The following is an 18961-nucleotide window of genomic DNA, read 5'->3' on the forward strand; positions in this document are numbered from 1 at the left end:
TGTTCATCTTTCAGGACCCATCTCAGATATCACCTTTTGTCTAAAAATCTTTTTTCAAGCAGTTGCTCGCTGTACTTAGCTCTCATAACCCTTTTTGAATATTTAGGAGGAGTGTTTTCTTGGACTGCCCAGGACATGATAGGGGCAAATAACTATTTGTGTTAACAAGTGGTTAATCAGTGGAGAATTATTCAATGAGGGAGCCTTGCATTATAGGTAAAAGGTGAAATTCAGTTGATTAATTGTAGAAATGTAGTCATTAGGAGTAACTTGAATTTGATTGTAAATGGAATATGATTAGGGGAAGATAGCTGGAGGAACAGTCACCAATGTCTGTTACGTGTGCAGGTATGCCAACAGTCTGGAGAAAGTGTCTACTGACTTATTTTGTATATATGCTACTTTACCAATTTATTACCCCTACTTTTTGCAGAAATAACGTGAACTGTAATAAAAAAAATAGAAATAGACAACTTCTGAAGAAATGACTTGGTAGGGACAGCGTAAAAATCATGCTAAAATTTCATATTTGCTTTTTATCATCTTTTTGCATAAAGTATTACCTTTCCACATATAACGTTGGAAACGTAAATTATCTAGAAATGTTTTGCTAGAGTCAAATTAATATCACCGTGCTCAAGCCAATTTCTGCTTGTTAAGATACTGTAATTTACAGTGTCAAAAATGTCTTTGTCTTCTCAATAAAACTGGGGAAAAAAATGTCTTCATCATAAGAATACTCCAGATAATTCTTTATTTTTATGGCAAAAGAAAAGTTGCAGAGGCATGATCTAAAAATTACTTCGTTTTTTTTTAATATCTTTATTTATATTTCAGCATGGGTGTCTGAAGAGCTGTAATTTTACTTTAAATAATAAGTTCTGCTCTGAAATCCTGGCTACTGCCTTTATGCGAAGTCCAGTTGCTCACTTCTGAACTCAAGTTCTGTTCCTAACCATAAATATCTTTTCTCCCAGATGAAAGTCATGCTAAATGTTGGAGTTTCACTGAATTTTCTGAAACAAACAACTGTGAAAGCTAATAGTCAAGTAGAATTACTGACTAGTCATAAAAGCAAAATTTGCCAGGAATCACTAGTTAACCTCTAGTCAGTCAACAAGTGTAAAGAACTAAAGTCAAATTTTTTCTTCTTTAATATTGGAGGACCTCACTGGCTGGTGGGAGGATCATCTGGAGGTGCCAGAAGGGCTTTGAGAAGTCGTCACTGACAGGTTGAAAGTTAAATATAGGAAGCTGGGGATGATGGAGATAAGCTTTTTATTTAGAGTCGCTCTTATTTATCTGTAACATAAATGATTCCAAGATGCTTCTTGTGTGAAGACAGCAAAGGAAGCATAATTGTCACATAATTTATTGCAGATTTCGTTTTTTTCTTCCCCTAACAATGGCTGTGTTTGAGGGGGAAAAAAAGAGTCCTGGTAGACTTTTAATTGGGAGTCACTACACCACAAATGGATGAAGTAAATGAAGTATGAAGTCTATACGACGTGCACTGCATTTTCCCATGATGACTTCCTAAGCTTTTAATAAAACATTTTAAAGAATTTTATGCATTCCCTTGTTTTTCTTAAGATATAAACCAAGCATTTTGAAGGGATTTATGTAAACTTCAAGTAGATTTTAGATGTTTGTTTTATTAGAGAAATATTTGAGATGTTGTAATGCAATAGAAATTTTTGCTTTATATATTTTAAAGTATTTCCTGGTGTTTTTTTGTTTTTCAGCGTCAAGCCAGTCCCAGCTGAAGGAATCAAGTCCAATCCTTCTAAGCGGCATAGAGACCGACTTAACACGGAGTTGGACCGTTTGGCCAGCCTTCTGCCTTTTCCACAAGATGTTATTAATAAGCTGGACAAACTTTCAGTTCTTAGGCTCAGTGTCAGTTACCTAAGAGCCAAGAGCTTCTTTGATGGTAAGACAGAAGGGTTTAATTTTTCCGTAATCGCCTACAAAATACTTAGGTTGAATATGGCTGTTTCTGCTTCTGTGTTGAAAACTGCAAAAATCAGCCATATGTGAAAAAGTTTTTTTTATTGCTGTGTGGTAAAACTTAAGTGGCAAAGCCAAAGTTTTAATATTTCCAAAAATCAGTTTTCCACAGTCATTCATCAAACAGCTGCTGCCGCTTTAATGGTATGTGGTGTCATTCTTTGAAAGTCTTCTGTTTGGAAGTTATGCTCAGAGTAAGTATGTCAGTTTCCAGTTCCATTTCTTCAAATTCAGTTTTTTAAAGTCTCTCTTTTTATGGAAAGAATAAACCACATTAACTGCTATGATATTTTTTACTGGGTTTCCATCAATATGTTTTTATAGATGTCATTTCATTTATCCTTCAAAATTATATATACTTCTACAGCTTTATATTAACTGTATATTTACTCCAGGAAAATGTAATTAAAAATCTTTTTTGCACTGGAAAGAGCATTTCATTAGAATTTCAGTAAAATTGGATTTCAGTCTCCATTGTACCACTGACAAACTATTTGACTTTAACCAAACCAGTGAACGTCTCTGTAGTACCTCATTCACTCAGCTGTAAAGTCAGGCATTTGAGCTAGGTGATATTTGTTACCTTTTAATCATACTGTATTTCATAGTCATAAAGTACTTTAAATGGAAGTTTTTATTTGAAAATAATGTTTCGTTGTGTCTTCTCATGTAAAATAATTCCTCAGTGTCTCTTGTTTATCTGTTTATATGTCAGAAATAGATTTTTTCAGGAAATGATCAGTCTTTTAAATATATCATGTTATTTTACAAACACTAGTAAAGGATTAATAATAAAATCTCAGTGGCCTGTATCAGTGCTAATGTGCCTACAAATCACATAGAGATCTTGTTAAGAAGAAAGGGGTTTAGGTATGGCGAGATTTTGCATTTCTGACAAGCTCTCAGGTGCTGCTGATACTGCTATCCTAGACGCATTGACAGATACTTGAGTTTGTAATTTGTGTTTAGAGTATTGCGAAACAGTTTTTTCCCTTTAGGTTTATATTTAGATGGTTTGACGTGTTTAGTCTGAGCATCTTTTTATTTATTTGTTTGTTTGATTGCTCTATGTTCTTTATTTTGGATAAAAGCTGTATTGTTTAACAATTGTGATCTGAGTAATATCCACTGATTTGAGGATAATAATTTCAGGGAAGATTTTTGTTTAAAGGTTCATAGTAGACACTTAAATTTTCTCTGCTCTATATAAAAAGTCTTTGAATTTTCACTTTTCATCTATTCTAGACCCATCATCATCAAGATGAGTTATGTGATGATATTCGGTGGTGTGTCTGTATCAGCTGTATAGTCAATTTGTGAGAGAGCTGGAGCTAGACCCGAAATTTCCAGATTCCCTATATTGTTTTTCCTGACCATATGTCAATTACTTCTCTTTTCTAGGAACCATTTATATCTAACAAAACCCTGTGGACTTTTCTCTAGATGTGTGGTTCTCAAATGTAGTCCCCAGACAGGCAGCATTAGGGATCACCTGGGGACTTGTTAGAAATGCCGGATCATGGAGCGCACCATAGACTGACGGAATTATCAACTCTGGTGGTGGGGCTGGATGCATGTTGACGTTTGCGAGCCCCTGTTGTAGATTGTAACCTCGAGGCCGCTCCCATCTTCATGGAATGCTGTCCTGATCCTCAGCATTTATTCACATGCTGTGCTTACTGCTTGATGCCATGATAGTGGGGGTTCCATGACATGTAAGATGTGGTCTCTGGCCTTAGAGAATTTGCAGTCTAGAAGCCAAGGAGGCATTCCTTGACTCTGGTAAAGATGTATTGACGGAGTCATTTTGCCTTTTCATTTCCTGCTCATTTATAATGGACAATCAAGCTAGATAGATGTGTTAAAAAGAGAAAAAATGTATAGGTTACTCCTGTTTAGAGGTAGTGGAGCCGAACTGAAGCTGCTTAGAGAGTAGCCAGTGTGTCACTTAAGTACTAATTACTACTTTCTAGGCAGTGTGTGCGTATGTCTGTACATATGTGTGCATATATGCACACACATTAATATATGTATATTTAGTGTATACATTTATATATGTGTGTGTGTTTCATGATTAGACGTGTGTGTCCTGTTCAATTCCTCAGATACAGGAAATTCCAAAGTCTGCCTGATAAAGAATGTCGTAGTTTAGTGGGGCTCATCATGCAGTTCTCACTAGTTAGCAAGTATTTTCTTAGCTCTTCATTAAAGAGTTCGTCTGTTTTTTATTCTGGTTCAGTGTATTTGACAGTAGGATCTGATTACCCTATTTGTGTCATTCCTTCATCAATTATGCTATCTTTAGTTTTAGGTCCTTTGGATTACTGATTTTAAAGTTCAGTGTACGTCGGAATAACCTAGAAAGCTTGTTAAAATGCACATTCTAGGACATGCCCCTTTTATGCTGATTCTGTGTAGGTTCTGTGTAGAACCTGGGAATCTATATTTTCATTAAGCATCCAAGGTGAGTCTGAGGCAGTGATTTAACCTGGCCTTGATTATGCCCTGATTACTTTTGAAAAAAAAGTTTTCTTTGCCTTCAGAAAGACAAATCCAAATGTACAAAATTGTAGGGCGACTGTAAATGTGTTTGCTTGGGTTTCAGTGGAGTGCGCACCCTAAGCAGTTTCTTAAGTTGTTCAGTACAGGAGCAGGGATGGAAGGTGAGGGAAATAATCAGTAAAAAAGCTCCCAAAGTCTTCTCCAGACCACCAGGGGTCTAGGAGACAAAGTAATATTTTGAGAGGACACAGAGAATAACATTTTCAAGATAATCCTTATGATCTGAACAAATAGCAAATGCCAACAAGGAGACATGGAGCATGCCCACAGTGAGTAGGATTTTGTGTGCAGTTCAAACCACTCTCACACTGTTAGGGAAACAGTATAGCGAGGTGAAGGGAAGCTCTGAGTGAATAACAGGATGCAAACAGGGGGTGTGTGAATTCCTGCGGAAAGAACAATATAAACGAGTAATCATACAATCTTGTTAGAAAGGAAACTCAAGTTTTACTGTAACAATAGATATTTTTCCAAGAAAATACATCTATTTATTGCAAGTTTAAATAATCCAATTTGGATGGATGTTCCTAAACTTTGGAGCCATGACTATATGCTATGACTGTCTGAAAAGCAACACTCAAGTGCAGTATTAATATTTACCCATTTCTAATTAATCAAAACATTCTAAAATATAACTTTGAAATACTTCAGCGAGACTTAGTAATTTTTCAGTTATGGTAAAGTTAGAAGCAGTTTCTTTGACACTATTAAATTGAAATTATAATAAATTTTGTAATTCAAGATTGTGCTTTATTCTAAACACAGCAGGTGCTAAATTCACAAAGAAAAAGAGGGAGAAAAAAGGTTTCTGTCCTCTGATAGCTCAAGGTCTGGTGTCTCAAACTGACAAATACAGTATGCACAATCCTTTAAAAATGTGCATATTAAATATTTATAATGGAACATTTAGGGGACATTTTCAAGAGAAGTAAAAAGATTAGAAGATTTGTTAGTTATTAATTTTGGTTTCAACTAAAGAAATAATCGAAGGAATCTAATTCTAGTGTTTAATCCTTGAAAACTGTTGAATTGTAGAATATTCTAGACAATAAAACTCAGAGAATTGTTTTTCATTTTGTACTCTGTTTATGCTACAGACGAAGTAATGATTATAAAAATTTTCATTTTCATAATCTTTTTTTTTGCTGAGGAAGATTTTCCCTGAGTTAACATCTATTGCCAACCTTCCTCTTTTTGCTTGAGGAAGATTCGCCCTGAACTAACATCTGTGCCAGTCTTCCTCTGTGTTTTTGTATGTGGGTCACCAACACAGCATAGCCACCAACAAGTGGTGTAGTTCTGTGCCCAGTATTCGAACCTGGGCCGCTGATGCAGAGCACACCAAACTTAACCACTAGGCCACAGGGCAGGCCCCCATAATCCTTTATTTTTTTCGCTGCACTTAAACATACCATATCTTATCTGTTTCTCTCACTAGAATGGAAACTCCTTGAGAATAGTGTGTTTAATGCTGTACCTTAAACACTTAGAATAAATAATGCCTGCCCCATAGTAGACATTCAGTAAATATTTACTAACTTAATTTCACTAACTTATATCTGAAAAACAATGTAAAATTCATGTTGAAATTCTAGATTATGTGTTTTGAAATATGTTACTAGGGTTTGGTTTAAGGTTTTAATATTTTGGTATTTCTTTCTGTTAATAGCCAGTTACAATTATTGGTTCTTTCAATTATTTTATTCTCTATCTGTAAATATACAGATGCAAGAAATATTTGTTTTGTGGAATTTTAGCATTAAGAAATTTTTCACATGGTCTCTAATTGGCTGACTCATTCAGTGAAACGTGTAGAAGTATTTAAGGATTCAAATGTCAAACCTGTATCATCCTTTTTGAACCAATTGCTATTGACAGTACCCTTTCTCGGTGCTTTCGGTATTGCCCTTTGTGTTCCTCAGCCATACTCTTTGCTCTTTCCCTTGGCTTTACATTTATTATCCTGTTCCTGGGCCACTGGTCGTCTTCTTCTTTGCGGGATGTTCCTTTTGTGCTTCTCAGCAGTCTGGCGATCTTGGTACATTTTTTTGTCAGTGTAGATGGGATGCACAAATAGGACTCTGGGTTAAAAAAAATCACTCCCTTTGTGAATTTGATAGATTAAAAATTTCAAAATAAGATGATACTTTATTTTACATTTCTGCATAATGAACACATTTAGACATATTTTGTGACTAATAACAATGTACTAGTAATAATAGATTATTGAAGATAGTAGAGACTGTTTAAGTGCAGTTTCCACCGTAACATTGCTCTTCTGTGTTACCTTCTCTTCCCGGCTTGCTTTTGTTTTGTGAAGACTTCTCTAATCTGTATCTTTGAAGTATTTCTGTAGAGTCTTTTCTGTTTTTAGAAAATAACAAAAATACAGAATTGCTATTTTCTAATATTGGCAATTAAACGTGGTGTAAAGGGCAGTTTTTGCCTTTCAGGATAGATTAAAAGAAACTAGAAGGGAGCCTGAGGACAGCTAAATGCTCAGGTGGAGCTGTGGCCTGACAAGGCCATGTGCACGTCGTCCCTGAGATACAGACCGAATGCCTAAAGGCTTTAACATTTCATTCAAACTTTTTCACCAAATCCCAGAATGTAAGATTAAACTGTCCTCTTATAATTTAAAAAAGGAGTAGAATGTTAACCACTAAATGAGTATTAAACTCAAATAGCACATTACCTCTGAGATGGAAAATATTTAATAAGTTTAAGTAACTTAATGACTAGGATCAATAATAGTTTCTTAAGGGAGACTAGGATTTGAGTGGTTACCACTCAGACTTTGAAATTGGTTGGTGTTAAGGGAAAAGATTGTTTCCTCTTATATTGTGTGAGTTGATGCCAGGATCAAACAGTGGACAGTGGACTTGTTGACCAATCTGAGTCAGTATGGTAATGTTTTATTCTTAGTAAGAGCAATTTCAGCATATTAAAAAACGAATTAGATTTCGTTATCAGTTTTTAAAATGCTCATCATCATGTAAGTATTATGTTTAAATTATTCTACTTTTTGACAGCAATCCCCAAAATTAAAAATTCGAGAAGGACTAATTCATGTAGTCTGTGGAGATATAAATCTCTAATGAGGTATAAAAGGTCAAAAAGTTTTCTTTCTATGAGACGATAGTAGGGGTCAGTGGCATGTAGTATGTGTTAATTCAATAAAATGTTCATAGTACATATTGCAGCATTAAAATATAATCATTAACTGAAATCTTTTACATCCTCTTATATCTGAATCATTCTTTTTTTTTTATTCTTTATAATGTTTTTATAATTGAGATGTATAAATTTAATTTGTGGAAAGGAAAACTTAGAAACAAGAAAAAGATGATTTTGTCTAGGTTACGTTACGCCTGACAGAAGTGAGTTTGGAGATCTGAATTTCTAATTCCAAAGTCCTGCATTTGCAGCTGTCATAGGTTATTTCTGGTTATTTTAAAAACTAGGTGATAGAGGAGAAAATCTGAGTCTTGTCATTATACATGCTTAAAATAATCACCATTTTATAAAGCATGTAGTAGTATTTACATATTGGAATATTTTAAATTCACGAAGCCTGAAAACACTATGAGAGGAGAGGATAACAGTTAACTTACATTATGTGGTGATCTAATATTTATTATACATCGTTGTTTACCATGGATATTTGTTGACTTTATTTTAAATTAAAAATTGTGTGTGCTCTTTTCTTAGTCTTCCTTGTGTAGATACTTTTAACAGTTCATTTCCAGTTCATTAGGTTTTCGAAAGAGAGCTATTGTGTTTATTCATCTTCAGCTTGTGTTTCTCTGAATTTCAATCCTGTTTTTGTATCTGTGTAACAAAAACATTATCTTGAAAGACAAATATATACGCCAAAAATGAGCTTGAACAAGCAGTAAAAATGAATTAAATAAAAAGCTCTCTAAGGGTTGTTTTATAAAGTGTAATGGGTTTGTATATATATGTGCTTTTTTCATTCATGGAATTTGTATATTAATTACATCTGCTTTGCTATAATTTTTAAATTACTGTTGCCAAGTAATTTTTAAAATTTTTGCTATCACAGGATTGCAGCAAATGTGATTTCTTTATTCTAGAAATATCCAAAGTAGGTTTGTTTGCCTGAAAGATCAGCATGTTTGAAATCACCAAATACGTAGTGTTGAGTTTCATTTACCCGTGGTGTTATCCATCTTGGACTGTAATTTAGCTGTGTATTTTTTTCCCAGAATTCTCATTCTAAGACATGAAACTCTAAACATTCATGATACTTTCCATAACTAAAACTATAAAATTTAGTGATTCTTTTCAATTTTAATTTATGGTCTTTATGTAATCAAATCCATACAAATTGAAACATGGATGAATAAAAAGGATAGTAGAATATTCTTACTGAGTCAGGTTGAAGTGATACTCAAATCTTGGCTCTTACTATTTAATAATATGATCTCTTTGGATCAGAAATTTAATCTCTCTTGTCCTCAGATAGTCTAACTTAGAGTATAAGATCCATTAGATTCTGTGAATAAATCTAATACTCTGTGATATTTTACATAGGACACATTCATCTCTGAGTGTTTTTGTTTGCTTTGACAAGTATTGTAAAAGAGTGACAAATACATATCAGAGGTTCAAACTGAACCTAAACTCATTACATCCTTTGTTATGTGATTTGCTTCTTTCCTGTTTTCTTTTCTTTTTTATCTTGTTCAAAGATTGGCACCCGGGCTAACAACTGTTGCCAATCTTTTTTTCCCCCCTACTTTTTCTCCCCAAATCTCCCCAGTACATGGTTGTATATTTTAGTTGTGGGTCCTTCTAGTTCTGGTATCTGGGACGCTGCCTCAGCCTGGCCTAATGAGCGGTGCCATGTCCACACCCAGGATTCGAACCAGTGAAACCCTGGACTGCCGAAGCAGAGCATGCGAACTTAACCACTGAGCCACAGGGCTGGCCCCATTTTCTTTTAAATTTACTGCATTAATGGATTTTCTCTTTGATCATTACCTAGTGTTATATGACTCTGGGATCTTTAATTTCTTGGCCATGAATAGGTCCAGTTGGTCATAAGTTTATGCCTTTATATTTCTTTTTCTAAGGAAGATTACCACTGGCTTAATAGAATCATGCGCCACATAATGATATTTCAGTCAAAGATGGACCGCATATATATACAACGGTGGCCCCGTAAGATTAGTACCATATAGCCTAGGGATGTAGCAGGCTGTACCATCTAGGTTTGTGTAAGTACACTCTATGATGTTCGAACAACAATGAAATTACCAAACAATGCATTTCTCAGAACATCTCCCCACTGTTAAGCGACACGTGACTACACTAAAGCCAGCTAACTTTTAGCAGTTTATTTTTTTTTTTCCCAAATACAGATTTTAAATGTATGTAGTTGAATTATTTGATTTTTTTGTGAGGCTTTGTGATCTGGTTAATGGAAATATACAACATCTTCTTCTTATAGTGTTTTAGAAACTATATTAAGATATAAAATTAATCACTTTAAGGTCTGTAATGAAACATAATTACATTACTGCTAGTCATTTTTATTTAGTGATCATATTTATGTGTTATTTTAAATCTCGTTCTTACGGCCTTTTGACTTTTTGATCAACCATTTTTAATCAGTAGCTCAAATTCATTTATTTGTTCATAGCTGGAGATGTAGATTTTGGAGTCATTATAATGTAGTTGGAATAATATTTTAAACCGTGAAAGTGAGTAAACTACTCCGTGGGAGAGCATGTGGAAGAAGAGAGAAAATACCAAAGATGAGGTGTTTTAAGGATGGGTGGAGGTGGAGGAAAGCCAGCCTGTATGTGTGTGGAATATGAACCTGTGCCTCCGTAATAATAAGTTGGCTTAAAGGTGCCTTCTTTTGTGGTTTCAAGTTGTTAAATTAGAGGATCAAAGAGAAAATTGCATGTGAAAGTGTAAACTAAACTGAAATTACAGTCCATACAGAAAAATACTAAGATGAGGTAATTTCTGGTCCTTGGTTGTCTAGCATAAAGCCATTCAGGTGTCAGCAGCGGGAGGCTGAGAAGGGAGACAAGCAATCACATGGGATCAACTTCATGAACCTAAAATTGCCTGTATTGAATTCTTCTTTCTTCAGCCTTAAATTTGCCCACATGATGTGGGGGTACCTTTTAAGGTCAGTTTTACAGAATATTCTGTGTCAACTGGATTCTTGATAAGGTCTAGTTTCAAGTTTCTCGTCCTTGTGTTATGGAAGCAGCATTCCCTCTCTTGATCTTAGTGTGGGAGGGAGAGCGTGTCATGTAATGAAAGCCCCAGCAGGCAGGAGACATGGAGGCAGTTCAGTTAACTAATCTTGTGGCTTTAAATAAGACCTTTAACCTCGCTGTTCCACAGTCATCTTCTTCTCAGCATGGATGATACGAAGGCTTGTCTGCCTGGTGTTTTAAATCTGTAGTGGATTTATCCTAAAAATAAGATTTGTGAAGTAAATTTTATAATTAGAATTATATAGATTGTCATTGTTTCTTGCAGAATACTGATATTTTGTTTTAATGGAGAACTTTGTTGTTTTTGAATATGCGTAGGTCTCTTTAGGGACCTGGTCTTAATATCATTTGAGAATCCCTTTGTAGAATTAATTTTGTATTTCAATTTAGAGATGGAAATTTGCTAATAAACTCTTTTTAGCCTTTTGGTGTAGTATGTAATAATTTATTTCCCCATATTGTTTTCTTTTTCAGAAGTGGCACACTCAAATCTAGACACATGGTTCAGGGGAAAGTGACGTAGCTTGCTTTGGTGAGGATATAAACTGGACAGTGTGCTACTATATAGAGAGAATTTTTCTTTATTGTCCTGTGTTTCAGTCTTAGATCATATGCCTCTGTTTTCATTTTTATAAAATTGGGATTAGAGTTATTTCCTGAAGACATTCCTTTTAATAAGTGCACTCTTTAAGCAGAGAAATGGTAGTTTTAGAAAATATGAGGGAATGAGATCCAGAACATTTGTAAGTTATTTCCTAAATCCTGATTCCGTAAGTCACTAGTTCTGAAAATGTGGCACCGGTCCTCAGCATCACTTGGGAACTTGTTAGCAATGCAAACTGTGGGGCCCCCTCCTGGACCTGCTGAATCAGAAATTTTAGATGGTGGGGTCCAGCACTGTTTTGAATAGCCTTCCAGGTGATTTTAATGTCTATGAAAGTTTAAGAATCACTGCTCTAATTGACTGAATTCTACTGCTTAGAATGCAGGTTGAGTTCCCCTCTTGTATATGTGGAAAGCTAAATGCAGCTCATTCCACTGCAAAGGTAAATTAACTGCTCTCGTTGGTTCCATTCATTCAGAAGAGATCTAACATAATAGTTACAGTAGAATTGCGTATAACTAAATGTAAAACTGGAAAGATGTTAAGTGACATCTTTGGAAGTCAGTTTCCACAAAGTTGACAGTAGGAATAGGTCTAACTTTTAAATACTTTTTCAGCTTTAGAATGATGTTTTTTAGATTTGCTAAAAAGACAGTAACCCCTAGTTATACAAAGTACATTCGTTCATAAAGATATAAACTAACACTTGCATTTTAAAAAAATGAATTTACTTTTATTCTGCCTTGGTAATTAGACTTTTCTAGGCAAAAAATAATAATCTGTCAATATCCTCTGAGGGAACTGAACTGTGTAGGCCTCATCTTTGTCTCTTAGAAACTTAGAATATAACATAGTTTTCTTAATTTCTGTTTCTTCCGTCTTTCCCTCAAAAGAACACTTCATTTACAAAAAGAAAACCTTGTACTGAAGTGAAATATCTACCTTTTACCCTGAAGTATGTAGAAGAAACTCTCTTTAGGTACAATTACTATCTTATTTGGAAATTTTTTGTAAATACTCATGCATACCAGACTAAACCAAACTGGAGATATTTTCATTATATTTAAGAAATGCTGCATTACTTAACCCTTTCTAGTTTATAAAAGTTTATGGAGTTGGTTGAATTTTATAAGTGATAGCTTTTCTCTCTTATTCTTATATCAATGTGGGAATGGAATTTAACTTTTCCTGCCAGAAGTAACAAAAAGGATAATAAATATTATTATAAAATAAATTGAATTAATATCAACAATTAGAGATTTAAAAGATTTATGCTTTTCCCTGGCAAGACATTTATCATGCCATCTTTTTATTTAAGTACAAACTATAGTAACAAAACACAAAATATAGTTTACCGCATGCCAGTATTTCTTGCTCATGAATTTCTCCCTTGAACAATTCAGAGCGTGTTTTTTGGAGAGGAAATATCTGGCTTGTGGGGAGGTGGAAGTCTGAGCTTAGGTGTATTAGGAAGGAAGTCGCCCTATTAGGAAACATGGATATGGTTAAATGCATGTGGTAATAAGACTTGAATCAGTAGGTAATGTGACAATTTGATAATGCTGTGATAGGTTTGTACTCTAAATTCCATCATCAATTAGATTAAATTATTCCTTGTATAATTGCTTCAGTGATCTCTCAGTGAGGAAATAGTTGAAATATTTTGATGGTTTATTTTAATATTCCACTGACAGCTCAAAGTCACTTGCTTAGACTTTGGAAGGTGTGGTGATCCTGCAGATGGGGAAGATTTTAACAAATGTCTGTTCAGTACAGCAAAATGCTTCCCAAGTAGCAGAATTGGCTCGTGACTTATTTTCAGATGTCACATTTTGTTTCTATGAACTGCTATGTCTTTAATTCCAGTAGTGTAATGTTCAAAGTGTCCTGTATATCTGATTATGCATATAATTTTCATAAGAATTTACAATTTTGAAGTCTTTCCAAATCTAGGTTGTATAGTTGTCATAGCAGTGCTGTTAGATACTCACTAATGCTCCCTGTTGAGAGATGAGAAAATGCTTAATCATCCCTGGTGTGCACTTTTACTGTCAGCTTTCTGTAATGGGTTGGAGGTGTGTGAACTCAGCATAGAGCCCATTGTCTGTCTTGTTGACTGTCAGTTATAGATGCGAAGCGTTATGCAGATACTCTGCATGTTATTTTAGCCCTCACTAGAATTTGTGTCCAGAGGTATCATGGTCCTCATTTAAAGATGAGGAAACTGAAGGTCACAGGTGGTTAGCCTAGGGGGAGCTCTCTGGTAGGTGGTTGGTAGTTGCTCACACACTTAGGGTCAGGCTGCCAGGGTTTTTATCACACAAAGCTGCATACCTTGGGCTACCTACCACACAAAGCTCTGTGACCTTGGGAAAGTTTGTTAACCTCCGTAAGTCTTAGTTTCCTAATATATTGAAAGGACAATCATGGCAGTCTCCTAGGACTGTTAAGAAGATTAAATAAGATATAATACATGGAAGCTGCTTGCCATACAGTGTGTGCTCAGTACGTATCACATGTTATTGCTAAGGAAATTAAGACCACTCAGATGGTAGGAAGTAGCACTGATGACAGTACCCTACGTTATCTTCTTACTCTTCTATTGCTTTCTAATCAAGGCAAGAAATGTATATGTGAAAGTGAGTAGTAGTAATTAACATCTTCTAGCAATTTTACAAAGGGAGAGGGGGTCTGTGTGAGATCAAGAAATAGAGGACAAACTTGGTGGAAGGGCAAAAATTACATAGTTTGGATCAAGAGGCCAGGACATAAAATAAGTTTTCTAAAAAGGCACATTAGTATTCTTTTTAGATGAGAATGGGAAAGGAGTGCATCCTTCCTAGACTCATCTTTGCACAATATTCACATAAGTCTTTTGCTGATTGTTAACCTTAAACATGAGAGCAACAGAAATATGTTTACTTTTGGTAGAATTCTCCGGTGATCCTTCCCGAAAACGCATTGTTACTTTACTACTTGAGCAGGAGTTGTGTTGTTAAATATGTCCTTCCCACATTTAGAATTCTAAGTGTTGTTGTTTAGAAAGCGTTTGTTCTTTTTATTTTTGCTCCCTTTCAAGTTCCTGTAATATTTTAATTAAATCCCATTCTGGTACTTAATATTTTTGACATTCTTTTCCAGTTCTTCATTTCCACAGCTTATATTCCCAACTTAAAGGCAGAGTCTGTCTAATGTCTAATTACATTGGCTCATATCCCCAGTACAAGACCAGAAAAAATTGTGAGTTACTCTGAGATGAATGGTCTCTTTCATTTCTTATTCAGCTTCTCAGGGGTCCAGTAACTCTAGTTGGAACTGACATCAATCCCATTGATGAAAAATTAATTTTAAAAGATTCCTAATAAGATAATGTAGACATTTTAAATTTGACACTTAATATTTATACACTTTTAGGATTACTTTACTTTCATAATCTTAAGGGCTTTGATTTTGTTGTTTTCTTTTTAAAAGCAAATCTTATTGATATTTGGTATAACTCTTAAATTGTGCCTTATACTGGAGCTTAGGAAAAGTAGCAAAGTGTAGTTAACCCTGACATTGTGAGGTTTTAATGCATTCAGACAAGCTTGGCCATTAGAAAGCAAGCAGCACCAACGAAATGTACAGAATAGAAAGGGAGAAAAGCTCTTTCTCTCTTCTACCTTTCAACAAGAAAAGATTAAGCATTTCCTTTGGTCTTGATTAACTGTTAGGTCAATTAATTTACCTCAGATTATTTTATGGCCTAGGGAAATCTGTTCTCTGGCCTTTTGAAATTATTCTATTCAGAGGCTGAGTTTTGAGCCTCTTCTTTCAAAGAGGCATGTTTAAGTTCTGCAAAGGCAAGAACTTGGCAGTAAGATTCCAGTGTGACACATGCACTGACGATTTACCAGAAAATATACTTCTAACATGAAAATGTTGTATATGTGACGCTTTGCTCAAACCGAGAGAAAATCTGGATTTTAGTAAATCTCCAGTTTTTCACTGAGCCGGATGATCTTTCTCACACAAAAATCGAATGAAATAAATCTTAAAAGGAATCTCAAAGTCACTTTCATTTAATGGTTTCTTTTAAATATCAGGGGTTAAAAAGAGATCAGAAAAATGGAAGATAGTGTAATTCTATCTCAAAGGTTATACTTTGTAACAAGGCAGACCATGAGCTCTGGGAAAGAGTGCTACTAATTAAAGCTACCATTTAGTGAACTACTCCTGAGCTGCTGTATGCCAGGAACTTCACATATGTTCTCAGGATTCTTCTCAACAACCCTGCAGGATGGCTTTTTGTTGGTTGGTGGTTTTTTCAGTTACCACTTCATGTGTTAGGAGACAAGCTCAAAGAGCTCACACGTTTACTAAATGGCAGAGCTGAGATTTGAACTCAGTGCTGTGAGATGCCAGTAATCACGTGCTTTTAAGTGAGATAATCTTTGAGAGTGCTTGGAAAAATTCTAAGTAAGTAAATGGTAGCTATTATTATTTCTTTTCAGCTATGTTGCCTCTCAGACTACAGATATACACCCACACCCCCACACACACGTGATGAGGGAGGGAGATAGGAAGGCAGGGGAGGAGAAGAGAGAGAGCATTACAGCATGCTGCCTCCATCCAGTAGGAAGCATCCCACCGTGCAGCCGGACTTTCCTTCGTATATGTAATCCACAAGCAGTTAGAAGGTAATAATGAAAGAGAAGTCACTTTGCAAGATGTAATACCTGAGAACAAACACAAAAATGAATGTGCAAATCATTTCAGTGCACACCTTTAAAACACTGTAGCGACACAAAAAATACAGACTTGAGCAAATGGAAAAACACATGTTCTTGAACAGTGATTCAACAGCATAAAGATATTAATTCTCCATGAGTTGATTTATAAATTTTACATGAACCTAATAACAACACTAATAGTTTTTTACCCTAAAACTAGACAAAGGATTCTAAACTGAAAGGAAATACATCTCTTAGTAAGGCATACGGTTGATTCTTTCTCCTCATCACCACTAGTTCACTGATGTTTAGATAAATAATGTATAGATATTAAAATCATTTTTAGGGGCTGGCCCCATGGCTGAGTGGTTAAAGTTCTGCATGCTCCCTTTCAGTGGCCTGGGTTCTCAGGTTCAGATCCCGGTGTGGACATACTCCACTCTTCAGTCATGCTGTGGAGACAGCCTACATACAAAGTAGAGGAAGATTGGCACGGATGTTAGCTCAGAGTGAATCTTCCTCACCAAAAGAAAAAAAAAAACCCGCAACTTTTTCATAGGTTAAGTTCTGAGGAAGCTTATTCTCTTACATAAGTAGATAGGAATGGGAGGAGTGTTTATAGCAGCGCCATGCAATTCTTTGAAACTTGTAAGTTATGTGCCAAAAATCATATAGTGAATTCATCAAAAATTATTTTTAAGAATCTGCCAGCTGACTTGGGAAACCACTCATTGACAAAAGATTATCTACTTAGTCATTATAGTACCAGTAGACACCAGTATTTCAAATTGTCTGTTTGTTTGGTGTATAGAGGTTTTCCATTATAGCCCTTTGAAATTCCTTATTAAAAACTACCTACTGTATCATTGTTTCCCCTTTTTTCCATAGTTGCATTAAAATCCTCCCCAGCTGACAGAAATGGAGTCCAGGATAACTGTAGAACAAAATTCAGAGAAGGCCTGAACTTGCAAGAAGGAGAATTCTTATTACAGGTAAGTTTTAGTAAATATAATTTCATATAATAAGGGGAATTGTAAATGGGAAATTAATTAATCAGTCTTTTAATTATTTCCAGTTTATTTAGAACTTACCCAATGTTTCATGCCGCTTTCATCTGAACTGCAATGGTGGTGTTAATGCTGGTACACCAAAAAATGGAATTTTATGAAGTAGATTAGTTAAAAGTCTAGTTATCAGTTTCTCTGTTGTATTTCTTTAAATAGCAAAAACTCCTAGATTATTTTAAAAGTTTTCATTTAAGACATTGGATTTATATTTACTTTTTCAGTAATATAGCTCTATTAAAGTAGTTAATTATATTTATTTAATAGTTTGAAAGTCTTAACCTGAATTTTATTTTTTTCAACGTGTTCTCGTAACTGCATTGTCCTTTAGCTGCCATGTGTGACTTATCAACATGCTGCAGATTTTCTCAGCAATTGTAAGCCCTATTTTTATGCTTTAGAACTTGGAGGGTTTGTAGTAGACTTGTCTAAAAATATTGTAAATCTTCTTTTACTCTATTTCTTTCTCTTAGAACTAATATGATGCTTGATTCTCAGTTAAAATTCTCGGGTACTTATTTTGTTGAAGAAGGATGCAATGAAGATATGTGCTGTTGCTATTATGTTATAATTTTCAATTCCACCCAGTTAACTGAGTGAAGAACTTAGTTCTTAGAACCATTTGTCAAAAAGTAGCCACAAGTTTTAGTAACTCCATTAGTCCATTCAATAAATGCTTAAGTGTAACCTAACAATTTATAACATTTTTTATTATAATTTTGTAACTGTGTTCCAATTCCTGATAGTGAAAATTAACTTTTGCTTCCATTATGTTAAACAAATTAAATATATTCAAGCATGAGTCCTTCTTCTGCCCTCGGCTGAGGATCTTTATATATTAGCTGAAACATAAAGACTTCATATTCAGGTCATAGTAAAACATTCTAATAATTGCCACTTAATGTGACTAAACACACATCTTGGGATATGTAGTAAAGTAGTAAATAAATTCTTTATTTCAAGTGAAAATAGACAAATATGGAATTTTTGACACTCAGTTAACTGGTTTAAATTATGGGCCAGTGGTTTTTATTTTTCTCAGAGTATTTAGACAAATTGTAAACATAACCTATTTCAAGAACACAGAATAAGAATAATACTAATGCCAAACTAGTGTCATTTTAATTATCTGAAAATTAGAAACATTTATGTATTTAAAATAAATGCACCTGTTATGAATTATATTGGGTACCATTTGTAGATGACTCTGCAATAGGCAGCATCACATACAATATGGTTTGCTCAGGACCATGTTTTTCTGTTGTCGCTTATGAAGCAGATGACCGAAAGCATTGCAGACATGAAAAAATGGCATATTTCATTATATATAGTTGCCATAATGGCATCTTACTCTATAATTTTAGCATGTGGTTATCAACCAATTACCCCTAAGATGCAGAGGATATTTCCAGAGATAGAGCATACCACTTGGCTTGAAACTTTTGATGAGAAATCTTTTCCTTTGGTTTTAACAAAGGACACACCTGAAGAAACTGTTACAAAATATTTTATTAAAAATTTAAAAAATTTACTCTCTAGATTAGCTTAAATTTACTATTTTATAATAAAAATGACGTTTTGTATCTTTATTATTTCCTTCAAATGCTTATTTTTATATATTTAAACATGTCTGCTGCTGTTTAATGCTGTGCTTATTAAAATCGGCAGCTTCATTTTTGAGTTAATAGCAGTTGAAATTGTAAATAACAGTATCAATGGCAGTTTACTTCTTATAACAAATAGTAA

The 18961-nt window shown here is 34.6% G+C and overlaps 1 protein-coding gene across 1 annotated transcript in view; it reads left to right on the forward strand.

Annotated features, from left to right (window-relative positions):
• The window catches only part of AHR (aryl hydrocarbon receptor), a 47249-nt gene that overhangs the window by 9950 nt on the left and 18338 nt on the right, over positions 1–18961 (forward strand). The window contains exons 2-3 of the mRNA XM_070615836.1: positions 1746–1933; positions 17040–17143. Of these exons, the coding sequence (XP_070471937.1) occupies positions 1746–1933; positions 17040–17143 (292 nt within the window). The remainder of the gene's footprint in view (positions 1–1745; positions 1934–17039; positions 17144–18961) is intronic.

This window comes from Equus przewalskii, chromosome 4 (genome assembly GCF_037783145.1).
Source record: "Equus przewalskii isolate Varuska chromosome 4, EquPr2, whole genome shotgun sequence".
Taxonomy (NCBI): Eukaryota; Metazoa; Chordata; class Mammalia; order Perissodactyla; family Equidae; genus Equus; species Equus przewalskii.